Genomic DNA, 14,381 nt, shown 5'->3' on the forward strand with positions numbered 1-14,381 from the left:
CATACTTAAATCTCCAGTACCCAAGCTGTAAAGGACTCAAATACAAATCAACTTATGCATCCAGCTTCTCCTACATAAGCACACAACTGTGGAATGCATTACCAAAAGCTGTGAAAATAACGTACGACCACCTTAACTTCCGTAAATCACTAAAGACCAACCTGTTCGAAAAGGCATACCCTACCAACCCGACTTAAGTGCCTGAACCCTGCAATATAATGAAACCAAAGCTCGTAATGAACACTACATAATTCTTCTTCTCCCCGATTCCCCAATGTGCCTGTAACATATGAACCCTATTCGACTATACCATCACTTTGTATTTGTTTTTCTACTGGGCACAGACTGTAGAAGTGCTAATGCACTACCATCACTTCCCACATCAGGGGTTGCAGTAAAATACATTCCCATCTTTAACCATTGACTTTTTAAATTGATGCCTTTAGCCCCCCCCCCCAATTGCATCAGTCTGGGGTAGGCACCGCCGCATATATATATATATATATATATATATATATATATATATATATATATATATATATATATATATATATATGGCCACAGGGGGGGGATGTCTCTGGGCTCAGCCTCCAATGGGGGCCCGGTGCCTAGGGTCTGTCTCTCTCCTGTTCCTGTTGTGACATGGGTGATTGCGTTAATGTGATAACCCAGTCCTGGCACACAGGAGCAGGAGAGAGACAGACCGTGGTACCGAGCCCTCCTTGGAGGCCATGGAATAGCAAATGCACTGACGCAGCAAGGCAGGAGGGCGGTGGTGGCATGAATGAGGGGCGGCGGCCTGAGCGAGGGGCAACGGTGGCTGTATCCTGAGTTGGGGGGAGGGGCGGCAGCAGCATTAGCTGTGTCCGAAGTGGAGGTGCTTGCTTTGGCGGCCCTGTCCCGGGCCCAGCATTGTGTCTCATATATATCCCACCCTAAATTATATATCCCACCCTAAATTAAACTCTTTCTAGGTGATGTGTAGTAATTTTGTTTAAACAATCGGGGGGGGAGTCAGACAGCAGTACATTGAAAAATATATTTCTATATAATTATATTGTACTGTGTCCAGAAGGGCTGCTCATTATGCGGAATTTCAAAATTAAATAAACGTGTAAAGTTGGAGTGCGAAGTTTTGCTAATCTGTTGATGCGTATTTAGGAGCCATTTCATACAGGCTTCATAAGAATTCACTAAAGAAGAAATAATCATTTGTGATCTGTAGCCTTGCCTGTCTGGCAAAAGAACCAGGAGTGGCACCAAAGTTAAGCTAGGGCTTTAGTATCCTACGGGTTCAGCAGCATTGGAGGGGGAGAGGGGTGACTTGTACTTGACCATGGCACATCTCCCACTCCTCTGGGCAACCCAGTTCTTGAGGACCTGGACCCTTAAATTGTGCATAAGCCCCATGTCACTGAAAATATCCTAATGAAGGGTAGGATTTTTATTTTTTTGTACTTAGAAATATTTGTAGATTGCAATGCTGCCATTTGAGGGCATCATGGGGGTGTAAGGTTGATTAAGCCCTTGCTACCCTAATTAGGTCTAGATGCCCTGCTAGGCCTATTGTTTTAAAGCATAGGGAGACTCCCAAATCATCTTCCTAACCTTTGGCAAGCTGAGGACTGGTTGGTAGACCTTCACTATATCCTGTTGTACACAAATCTATCTAACATATTGCACCACTCAGCCAGTAAACAAACCAGTATAATGGAAGTGTAAAAAACTTCAGCATTCGCTCTTTACTTTGATGAAACATAGGACTTGGCTACTATTCGCAGCTTGCATGTGAGGACATAAGGGTCAAGAGAGTGACAGCATTATAGAAACTGCAAATACAGCTGGTATATATAATATATGCAGTTTCTAACCTATGGAGATGATCTTGCAGTTGAAGCTGTAGAGACCCGGTACTCTTATTACCTGATGAAAAGACCAAGAACGATGACGTTTCTTAAACTGTTTATCATCAAATTCTGTAGAATATATAGGAACAGCACTTGCTTTAACATCCATCTATGTCGCAAAACAACACTCCATGTAACATCAAATTATGCTGAGAGCAAAGCTTACTTCAAACGGAAGCAGTTGGCAGAGGAATCTAATTAGTGGTTAATTAGAATGTAGCGAGATTTGCGTGCAATTGCACAGGACAGTAGATTAATATCTAGCTTACTCTTCATGACGCAACCAGTTTTCGGCAAAGAAATCGGCTCCAGCATGGCATGCGCATGCATGAGTAGATGTGCAGGAATGGTATTCCGTGCATAGTATTTTGAGATATCACTAGTTGTGTGCGGGGCGTACGTGTTTGTGTGTTTTCCCAGCTATTCCAGCTTACAATCTTAACAGTCAGCGCTTTTACCTACGAGAAGTAAAACGTTAAATTTACCATGTATATTTCTTTTGATGGTCACACAGAACTGAAAACATATATTTGTGCAAATACCCTGAATGATAATATGCTGTCCTGAGCTGAATGCAATAACAGCTTCAATGAGCATTCCTTCAGTGCATACACTGAACTGAAATGAAAGCCAATTTATGTAAATGAAAACTGATGTGCTGAAGTAGATGCCCTGCACAAATTCAATGTTTATTTCTTCATTGAATACACAGAACTGAAAACAGGTTTGTGCAACTACAATGATCTGTGCCTGCCAATCTTCCATAGCTGCCTCATTTAATTTAAGTCATGCTCCCAGACTGCATTTTATTCTTCTTATTCATTGTTTATGCTTTCTTGTTAATATAACGTGTCACTGCTATTACCATAAAACGTTACTTAAAACAAAACTGTACAGTGCCATTTCCTCCTCCTTTTATAGTTGCTATGTACATCCCTCCTCACTGAATGTTGCACTAGATTCTCTTCCAACTCCAAGATGGCCACTGATGATAATATATTGAAAGTGATAGCTCTGATGGCCACTTTAAATAACAGCCGGCACTGACATCTCATTTCTCTAGCAAAGGAGATTAGCACTGAGGCTTTATCTCACTCTTTCTGAGTATTTGGCTTTGGCTTTTGATACCATTGTTTATACATAGTACATGGGTTCACGCATGCACAGTCTTTCTAAAGACCTCTTTGTTGTTGTTTTTTTTCACCTAGCAGTATAATCTTAACTCCATTTTCTTATTGTCAGACTCCTGAGGCAGGCATGTCACATGCCGAAACATGTGAGTCGAGCACTGATATTACATTATTGTGTACTGTTCAGCTTCGATTACTGACATTATTTATACAGATTGAATTTTGAGCACTGATTTTATGTTATTTTTGTAGTGTTTTATACACACCTTAACAATAAACTTTTAATCCCATTATTCCTGGGGTTCGTCTAACCTTCCTCTGTTCCCACTTCCTTGTGCATTGCTATTTGTCTCGTGGGACTTTTCTGTTTGTTTACCTTCTGACTTCATGGCGCGACCCATGATCAGATCATGTTTATTCATTCTACTCCACTCCAGGGGCGTAGCCAGACCTGATGGTGGGAGGGGGCCAGAGCCCGAGGTGGGGGGCACATTTTGCTTCCCCTGCCGCATTCCACAAGGGCAAATACTTTTGAGCTTACATCTTGAAGAATCCTCAAAATATTTAATGTCCGATATTCTGAAAATGTTGAGCTCCTAAGTTAGCCTCTTAAATGTGTGTCCTATTTTCAGCCAAATTTAGGAGCATAGCTTTTCATTTGAAAATTCTTTTAAATTGAGGAGCTTAAAAATTATGCTTATAAATTGTAGGCCTACCATTCGCTTGCCTAAATATGAGCCTAATTTATTCATCTAATGCTGAAAATCAGTTCTAAGCTCCTAACTTTGCCTGCCCTAAATCCTCCCATGTTGGCACCCACTTTTTGTGCTCCTAAATTTAAGTTTAAATGAAATTGAAGTAAAAATTTATATGCTCAGCGCTTGTAAATTTTCAAAGAGGCCAATTTATGAGCATAGCTCTCGGGAGCATAAATCCTTTGACTATCAGGCCCAATGGTGTGCTATCTGATTGCATTCATTATAAGTTCTTTATTTTGTATAAATTGTGATCTGTACATTCTTATTTTGACTCTGCTTTTCACACATATTTGAACTGTAACTACTGGGAAAGGGAAACAAAACTTGATATACTACCTTTTTGTAGTGTTTGCAACTACTTTCAAAGCGGTTTACATAGTATATACAGGTACTTATTGGTACTTGGGGCAGTGAAGGGTTACGTGACTTGCCCAGAGTCACAAGGAGCTGCAGTGAGAATCCAGCCCAGTTCCCCAGGATCAAAGTCTGCTGCACTAACCACTAGGGATACTCCTCCACAGGGAATAAACTGTGAGACAGTAATTTTCCTTCTGCCTGGAAATCAGGGTTTGAGGCCTCAGCAAAAGAGAACAAGACCTTATACCCTTTAAATTATCTTGGACACAGTATAAGTCAAACACAAACCTTTTATTTGGTGTATTTTGTTTCCAACTGAAATGCAAACAGATATAACAGAATTTATATACAAATATTAGAGCTTAATTTGTAGACAAAAAAGAAGTGGAACTAGGGGCAGGGCCAGGACCGGAAGTGAACTTCTACACACACAATATTTACTTTGCAGATAGAAAGGAAGCTGGTATGTACATATACTTGAAAATTTATGTATTTTATAAACATTTTTAAAGACTATCAGCAACAGTAGTATAGTTTTTCAACATTATAAACACAATTTTGGACTAATCAGTGTTTTCTCAACATTTACACATTTCATACCACAGTGTTCTTCCCAAAACGTTTTGGCAGCCTAATGACTGGGTAGGGACGCAGGAATATTGCACGCTATTATAAATGTTCTGCCATTTATAAATGCAACCACTCTTTCTGTAGAGGGCAAAAATTGTGTGATTTAACATTAACTGATTTAATAATATCATCTACATACATAAAAAATGAAAACAAAAATAAATATTAATACTGTAAACATAACATATGCATTAAATGTAAACATGCTCTGCATTCACAAAGATCCAACCTCCCCCCCCCCCCCCCCCCCCACACACACACACACCCCAAACAACAGGCAGGACATTTCTCCTTGGAAGTCACCATATAAAAAAACACTGAAATTCTCATGTCGTCTGAGCAATAGCAACATAAATCTCTCCACTACCAGGAACTCTGTGGAATACAAAACCTGAAAAATCTAAACATACATGTAGCAAACCTGTCATACAAAAGCAGCATTATTCCTATGATTCAAACAGAAAGAACCCTTACCTGTGAACAGGCAGCACTACAACTATTACACTGGACCCTAGAAAACCATTGCATCTTCTACTGGTAAAACAGATCAAAGAGAACTGCTATAGATCTCTATGCAATCAGAATACCATACCCTGGTCACAGGCAAAACGGCCACATAGATGCCAGCTCTGTGGATCCAGTGAGTGCTGAGTACCCCCAATATTCAGCAAGCTCCTTCACTTTGTCCAGGGAGGGATTATTTGTATTGTGTGGCACCCCCAATCATTTTCAAACAGTGACTATGCACAGAGAAATCCTCACCAAATACAGATCACAAATTACAAATAGAAACGTGAAAACAAAAATTGAATGAATAACAACAAGAATTGGCAAAATTGGCATTTACCACAACACTGGGGAGAAAAACAAATCATTTCCTCTTTTACTGAGCACAATACAAGGACATCTGTGATGCACACTTCCTAAAACTACATAATGCACTTCATAAATTCAGAATAAAAAGGTTATTCTTTCTCTGCTGTCTAGAAATTTTATTTTTCCAGTCATGTTGGTGCCAATGAGTTTCTCTCTTCTGCTTTCCTGTCTGTCTTCTGCTATCTCTTTTAAGTGGCTACTATCCATTTGTCCTTTTTCCTCACATCTCCTGTCTTCCTTTATACTCTGACATATTGACCTTTCCCTTTTAGCTTTTTCCTCCCTTAATTTTGTGCCTTTCTGGCCACTCAAATTTCACCTCCTTTCTCACCCTTCTGATCTCCATCTCATACTTTTTACTTTTCACCTACATATCTACTATCTCCTTCTTTGTCTCTAGCTCTTCCATTTCCCCTGTTACTCCTTACCCAGTTTCCTATTCCCATTTGTCATCCACTTTTCATTTCTAGATTTTTAGCCTCTGCACTCACCATCCTTTTTTCACTCATCCCCTTGATAGTCCTTCCATGGCTTTTCAAATATAATTCTGTCATGTTCAGCATCTCCCCTCCCTCCAACTTTGTAGCTCATCATCTCCTATCTTTTTCTCCTTCTCTCTACCCCCATTCTTATAGCTTGCCACCTTTCACTCTTGTAGCTAAACATCACTCTCTCTCTCTCGTCTCCTTTTTGTAGCCTAGCATCTGCCTCTCCCTTACCCACAACAGTACAGCTTCTCTCTCTTTCTCTCTCCTTTCCCCCATAGGTGGCCTCCCCATCATTTTCTTTTTCTTCCTCCCATAGTTGGCATCCCCTCTCTATCCCTTTCTTCTCCTTCCCCTAGTCAGCACTGCCCCTTTCCCTCAGTCAGCATATCCCCCTCTAATATTCTTTTCCTTCCCCAATCAACACTTTTTCCACTCCCATTCTTCTCCTTCCCCCATAGTGAACATCTCTCCCCTCCCATTCTTATCCTCCTCCAGTCAGCATCCCCTCTATCCCTTTCTTCTCCTTTTCCCAGTCAGCATCTCCCCCTCTAATATTCTTCTCCTTCCCTCAATCAGCATATCTCCCCCCTCTCCCATTGTCATCCTCCCCCATAGTCAGCATCTTCTCCCCCCTCTCCCATTCTTCTCCTTTCCCCACAGTCATCTTCCCCCTCTCCCATTCTTCTCATTCCTTCCCCCCCCCATAGTCAGCATATCCCCACTCTTTCCTACTTGACATCCAGGATCTCACTGTTTTTCCCTTGCCTCCCAGTCCAAACTCTCTCCTTCACCTCCCCCAGTTGTCTCCTCGCCCCACCCCCTCATGGTCTAGCACAGTGTTTTCCAAGTCCAATCCTTGAGTACCCCTTGCCAGTCAGGTTTTCAGGATATCCACAATGAATATACATTAACTTGATTTGCATACACTGCCTCCATTATATGCAACTACATTTCATGCATATTCATTGTGGCTATCCTGAAAATCTGACTGGCAAGGGGTACTCCAGGACGGTACTTGGGTAACACTGGTCTAGCATGTCTCCTCTCCCCCCACCTAATGGTCCAGCATGTATACTTCTCCTCCCTTCCCCCCACGAGGAAAAGCCAGAATTGCACTCCACCCCATTCTGGCACAAATTAGTATTAAAGCAAAATAGTTTTTGCAAAGTATTCCTTTGTATTTATTGTAAGCAAATTTAACCATGCTGTGAAAGCTCTAAGAGTAGAAAGATGAATAATGGTTTACCTAAATAGTCTTGAAACTTGGCTTGACAAGATTAGAGAGAAGGTGGACTGTATGATTCTTGGTTTCTCTTAACGCTTTGTGTTGACGAGAGTAAGAGAGGAACAGCTTTGTTAACTGGTGCTGACAGTTTATATAACTAGATTCCGACAACCTGTGTGCAAGGAGAATTGAGTTCACTTTAAACTTAGTCTTTGCAGAATTTACTCCTAGGGTTCAGGAGCCAGGTCCCTTTTCTCCCAGCCAGCTCTGCTCTCTTCTCTGGGATCCAACATCTCTGAACCCCTTCACAGTCAAAATGCCCAACTTCAAACTACTGTTTCTTCAACTAACTTTTTCTTTCTTGTCCTGTGTTTTTTCTCTGAAGTTGAAAATGTATCAGTTGGAGCTGGCAACGTCATCTTTGTGGGAGGGACTGAATCAGTCCTGACTGCTGTCATGCTTTCCCTGGTTTTGGGGGTTCACTGCCTATCAACAGTACTTCTTCTTTGATCAGGAAGAGTAAACTCTCAGTCTCTATTAACTGTCTTTCTGTATGATCAGCAACAGGAAACCTTACACTCTGGAAACCAGCAATTCACATTTTTTACATACTTATGAAAAATGGTGATGGATACTACAGACTGACTGAATTTTGATTTACTGCACTGAAACTGGCCCAGAATCCCTTTTCTGCTTGATTTTGGCTGAAAGGTTATTTTAATTTTTGGCCATGTTTTTGTTTTTTTTTTGCTGAAAATGACCATGTGTTTTCGTTGGAAGCTGAAAATCTGTGTTTGTGTCCAATTTGTCTCCCTTCCCTCCCCCTTGGGCTTATCTTACAATCCTTGGTGGTCTAGGGGTGTACTTGAGTGAGGCAGGAGTGGTTCTCAGTTACTCCTGCCTATTTCAGCTATGCTCTCAAATTGACTGCCATGGGGCACCGGCCCTTGCGTTGACCTACACCACTAGACCACCAGGGATTATAAGGAAGTTGTGGGGAGGGGGGGTATTTTTTTTGGGTACTGTGATTGCAAGTACTACCTTTATGTTCTTGCACAATAGTTTATATGGTAAATGGAGTGCTCCAAATAAATGGTTTCATACAAAGTTTTAGCAGAAATTTAAATCTGTAAATTTGGGCTGATAAACTTCTTAGGAATTAGCCTCTTTGTGGAGTTATGACATGAGCTGTTACTCCAACTGAGGTATAAAGTCAGCCACTGTAAAAGCACCATGGTTTTAGTTTGTTTTCATTAGCTGTGGTCCATGTGTTTTAGTTGCTTTTTTGCCTGGAGCTAACATAGTCTAAATTATATTCTGGCTTGGATACTGTGGGTTTAGCAGAGGTATGCAGACCAGTGGCATAGCTACGTGGGGCCTGAGGGGGCCTGGGCCCCCGTAGATTCCAGCCTGGACCCCTCCTCCCGGCGAACCCGCCCCCGCCTACCTTCACTTTTGCTGGCGGGGGACCCCACTCCCTGCCAGCCGTCGTCTTCTCCATCCTGCTCCTGCTGTTGCATGCATTGCTGACGTCCTGCACGTACAACGTACAACGTACAACGTGCAGGACGTCAGCAATGCATGCAACAGGAGCAGGATGGAGAGGACGTCGGCTGGCGGGGAGTGGGGTCCCCCGCCAGCAAAAGTGAAGGTAGGTGGTGGCGGGAGGGGGTCAGAAAAGGCGGGGGGGGGGGGGGTGGCAATGGCGGGGGGGGGGGGGGCGGCGCCGGGGGGAGGGCTAAAATGTGCCCCCTCCCCTCGGGCTTTGGACCCCCCCCTCCCACGGAAGTCTGGCTACGCCCCTGATGCAGACTGCAAGCTCTGACAATCTCTCGTGGCTTTCACTGGTTTAGATTCACACAACCAAACTTGAGTTTTCGGTTTTGGCTGCAGTTTCAATCTTAAAGCCTCCCTCACCCCCTACCCAAATTCCATCCATAATCCACCTCCCCACCCCTACCTTATGTTGTGGTGGTCTAGTGGCCTCTTTGGGACAGGAAAGGACCCCACTCTTTTTTCTGCCTGGCGTTGCCGCTCCCACTCAATGCTGGCGCAGCATTGCCAGACAGGAAAGAGTGGGGTCCTTTCCTGCACCGAAAAGGCCACTAGACCACCAGGGCATGATAAGGTAGGGGAGGGAAGGACACCCTGAGGCCTGCAAGCCAGCCTGCCCGCTTGCCTGCAAACCCGGACAAACGGGCAGGCTGGAAAAACCCGCCCGAATGTCATGCGATGTCCTCCAAAAGAGGACATGTCCGGGTAAAACCGATCATATGGTAACCCTTTTTTTAGGCACTCTGATTCTTTTTATTGAAATCCAACAGATCTTTTGTAATCACAAATGTAAGTTCTGCTCGTCCAGATTTATGTACTCTTTAAACCTCTGCTCACTTAGTTTTCGAACATATTTCCACCAACTAAAGGACAAAGGCTTAAATGGGGTAGGCGACATTTAGATTAGATGTAAGAAAAGGTTAGAGGATTATCCAAAACTGGAGACGTTTTAAAGCAGGTTCAAACTTTTTTTTTAACAGGGTGGGGAGGAAGGGGGACAGGAAATTGAGGTACAGTGGAGCTTGTTTGGAAGATGAACAGGATGACCTGAAGTTCCCTTTTCATGATTCTAGTTGACTGAATGTATTGAGGTTTTTTTCACTTCTTAGAATCTTTCAAAATGTGTCATATAAATATACTCTTACACTATCTCTGTCCTAAATTGATTTAATCTTAATGTTGGCCCCATACTGCTTACTATACTGGTTTACCTTTTATATCTTTTTCTTTTGTTTTTTTCTTATCCTATATAGTCCTCTGCAGGTGATCAAAACCTCTCAAGCTAACTACCTTGTGACTCCCTCTATATCTAAGCTGCACTTTGACTTCTCATGCAATTTTGCTTTTTGTCATCTGGCCTGTGTTCTACGGAATTCTCTTCTGGTTGACTTATACCTTGAGATCTCTTATAAAAATTTAAGTGGATTGTGAAAACCTGGCTCTTAACACAGGCTTTTGCAAATTATTTATAGCCTCGTAAACCTCTCCTGTGAGGTAGAAAACTGCAATTGCCAGCATTCCCATTTGTTCTGTTTGTTTGTCTAAGCAAATTATTTGTGTTAAATTATACTTGTATATGTGTTACCTCTGACTGTTTATTTCCTGCTTCTGTACAACCACCCTGGTGATATTACCAATGAAGCGCAGTCCATCAAATCCTGAAAATAAACGATTAAATGAATGAACAAACAAATAAATACAATGTTTGTATGTTCTGCGTTTTTAGAAAGTCAAAAGTGCTTGTATGTTATTTACATTTTCAATTCATTTTTTCCAGGAAATAGACTAGATTGTGGTGTGGGTACCAAACATTTTAGGTCAATTATTTGAAGATTACTGAGGGGGTCTTTTACTAAGGTGCACTGGTGGTTTTAGCGTGCATTTAAAAATAGGTGCGCGCTAAACGCAAAAGACGCAAATGCATTCCTATGGATGTCTTTAGCGTTTAGCGCGCCCCTATTTTTAATGTGCACTAAAAACGCCAGCGCGCCTAAGTAAAAGACCATCTAAGTGTCCCAATTCAGGGACCAAAGAGAGATGGCTATTAGCCAGTCCAAAGATCCAATATTTTGGTCTAGAAATAGGAATCCGACTGAAGATGACTAAAGCTGAGGTCCCTAAATTTTGACTCTGTTATTGAGTTGCCCATGCTAAGTACCTGGTGCTGAAAAGCTGCACTGAGCGTCTAACCTCATTCCCTTGACTTGGTCCTGAACACTGAATTTAGATATTCAGAATGGGGCATTTTTGGCAAATGTAGATACCTAGCTGTTAAACTTAGGTATTTAGAATTTTTAGATTTTTTTGGCTAAGTATATTAAAATAATAATTTGAATCTTTAAGACTTTGAGTAGTGCCTTTATTACAACTGCAGCACCATCAATCTTCACAGTTCTCTTATCGAAAAACTAGCTTTAAGATACAAGGTGTGTATAGGTATGTGTGTGTTAAAAAAACATGTACTATAGAGTAATAATCTTAGAAATTGCCCAGGAGTATAGTTTAAATGAACTGCTCTCATAGTTGGTTAACTACCAGGTTTGCTTCTCTGCTTAGTTAACTGAGACAGATGGTTATTGCTCTGCTTGTTCTATGGAATAAATATCGTTCTCTGTCTAAAAACAGCTTGTGCAGATCAGCCTGTTTGTATGTTTAAGGGGTATTCTGCCTTTAATGTCTGTCCAGTAGCACTTTGCATTTGACCAGTTTAGTTGTTTAAATATTGCTCATGAACCTGTTTGTTATATGTCACATGGTGGTGATCAGAAGCAGGTGAGCTGCTGAAAATTCTCAACGCAATGAAACATAATAATTTCCCAAAGTAAGCATATCGTCTCATCAGTTTTAGTAATCCAGCTTGGAATAGAGCTCAAATATTTTGGATTTAACTTTGGAGCAATGAAGCATCTCTGGTTCTATGATACTCTTTTATCAAACCCAGCAGGTTTTACTTCCTACAGAAGCAGAGAGGGATTAAATGGGTGACCAGCTCATCCTTGGGAGATTAAAAGCTCAGCAAATTGTTCTTCATAAATACTGTACGGTCTAAATAAATTCTTTTTTTTCCCTTATGAAATTGTTTCAATTAATGTAATTATATAGTGGCATATTTGTTAGTGGGTATAATTAATAAAAAGTCTGTACTTTTGTCCATGTAGTCTTTGACAAGGATCGTTTTTCATCTTGTTAGGAGGCACTGAGGAGGACTGATAATTGGTTTAATTATTACAGAGTAAATGGGATTCATGACAAAAAAATCGAGGCTTGGGGTTTTTATTGAATATCTAGGTTTCCATCAACTTAGTTCTGCTCTCTTCCTGTCTAGGGACCAACACAGCGTCATGTCCAGATAATCATGGAGAAGTTACTAAGGACGGTAAACAGAACAGTCATTTCCATGGGACGTGACTCAGAGCTCATTGTAAGTGACCATTAATATAAACATGAAAAGTCAAATCTTTATCTCTGTTGCTGGCATCTCACTGAGTAATAGGATTTCAAATCCCAGGTATAGAATGAAAACCATCTTAAACCTTTTCAAATCGCTTTGTGTGTTCAGCAAGCTCTGGAGTTTTGTTTAAAATTCAGCCATTCTTTGATAATTATGCCACAGGAATTTAGTTTGATCTTGGTTGTGCTTCAGGCAAGTCTGTAAATATTTGCATTAAGAGGCCCTTTTACCAAAGTTTGATGCATGCTGTGAATGCATCACTGCGCTAATGGCTACCGTATGCTAATAACAGCCAGAGAATGGAAAAAATCTTATGCTAACTGCTTAGTGTGGGTTGCAGTGACTGGATTGGGTGTGGACTGCACATTGAAATTAGTGCTCAATAATTAGCATGCGTTGTCAAATGTGCAGTTAGTATGGGTGCACTTAACTCCTCCTCAAAAGGAGGGATTAGATGCATCTGCGCTAATCATGCTTGGCATTAATACTAGCAGGTTCCACAAGACCACTGCTACAAGTTGCAGAGGCCACATTGAGGCCGGAGTGTGAGTGGGCATTGCTCTCGCCTGTAGGACCCCCTGCATCATCAAGGCAAGAAAAGGTGGGACTTTGGGGGGGGGGGCTGTTGGGGTGGTGGCCTGGTCGGGAGCTTTATGTCTTTGGGAGGAGAGAGAGAGGGGGGAATCTGTTTTGGGGTGGGAGGTGCTCAGAATTGGTGAGGACACTTGCTTCCCCTTGTGCTGGTCTCGGCTGACATTCAGCCAGGGCCCGCATAAGTGTCTTATTTGGGTCACTGTTGAGTATCAACTGGGTCCTGAATAAGATTTGGTGGCCAGCACATGCCAGAATGGCCCTGGATATTCAGTGCCAAATGCTCGTCATGGCCGGACATTGAATATCTGGGTCTAATTCTGCTGGCTGAATATTGACTAGACAATGTTTTTTTAGGGATACAGTACTAATACTGAAAATTATAACTTGGAGTTGAAAGTTTGGGTTCCTTTAGTAAGCCGTGCTAGTAAAAAGGCTTAACACGTCTTAACATGGGAATTTCCATGCTAAGCCCATTTCTAGGGCAGCCATAAATTTGGCCTCTTTCAATTATATCTTTTCCTGGCTGTGCGCTGTTAGCATTAGCATGCGACCACTGAAAACAATTAATGGGGGAGCAGTTACCATCTCCTATTTAGGAGGTGCTAAGACATCCTGCATTAAATCAGCATTATTCAGTTAGCATGTGCTAATATCAGCATATTAGCTGAATAGCACCTATTCTCTGCCTCTGACATGCCCTCTTCCCCTCCCCAATAAAAGTACTGTTCAGTTAGTACACACAAATGCAAATCACTTACCGTTTAATGCAGTTTAGTAAAAGGGCCCCTTAGTAAACTCTATGAATGCAGAATTTTTAAATTGGTGACTTAAACTGCTTATTTTGTTTAAATGAAACTTTTATAAACTAACATAAATGTGGCAAGTTTGCCAGTGGAGGAGTAGCCTAGTGGTTAGACCGCTATCCAGAGGTGGCCGGTTCAAATCCCACTGCTGCACCTTGTGATCTTGGGCAAGTCACTTAACCCTCCATTGCCTCAGGTACAAACTTAATTGTGAGTACTCAAGGGACAGGGAAATACCCAGTGTACCTGAATGCAACTCACCTTGAGCTACTGCTGAAAAAAAAAGGTACATAGCTATAATTGCAGATAAAACAGATAAGGACAGTGTTTCATATTTTTCTCTCATCATTCATGCAGGTGTAAATATAGTGTTAAAAAAAAACCCAAACAAAAACTACTTGATGCTGCTGAGTAGAAACAGAAATGAGATGCTAGAACAAAATTTCTCCCTTCCAGTGTTTTGCATTTTCTGCAGTCAGCATTTTAAAGATTCTGCATGTTGGATTTTTGCCAAGTGTATTCTGCATTTCAAGCGTCTGTATTTCATTGGGTGCAGTGTATATTCTTTGGTTTCTGAAGTTAATTTAATTAGTTGGCATGATATATGT

At 41.5% G+C, this 14,381-nt stretch overlaps 1 protein-coding gene across 1 annotated transcript in view; it reads left to right on the plus strand.

Moving 5' to 3' along the window:
- DOCK1 (dedicator of cytokinesis 1) overlaps positions 1-14,381 on the plus strand; it is a 906,712-nt gene that overhangs the window by 350,282 nt on the left and 542,049 nt on the right. Inside the window, exon 27 of the mRNA XM_030202953.1 lies at positions 12,251-12,346. Coding sequence (XP_030058813.1) covers positions 12,251-12,346 — 96 coding nt within the window. The remainder of the gene's footprint in view (positions 1-12,250; positions 12,347-14,381) is intronic.

Source organism: Microcaecilia unicolor, chromosome 5 (assembly GCF_901765095.1).
Source record: "Microcaecilia unicolor chromosome 5, aMicUni1.1, whole genome shotgun sequence".
Taxonomy (NCBI): domain Eukaryota; kingdom Metazoa; phylum Chordata; class Amphibia; order Gymnophiona; family Siphonopidae; genus Microcaecilia; species Microcaecilia unicolor.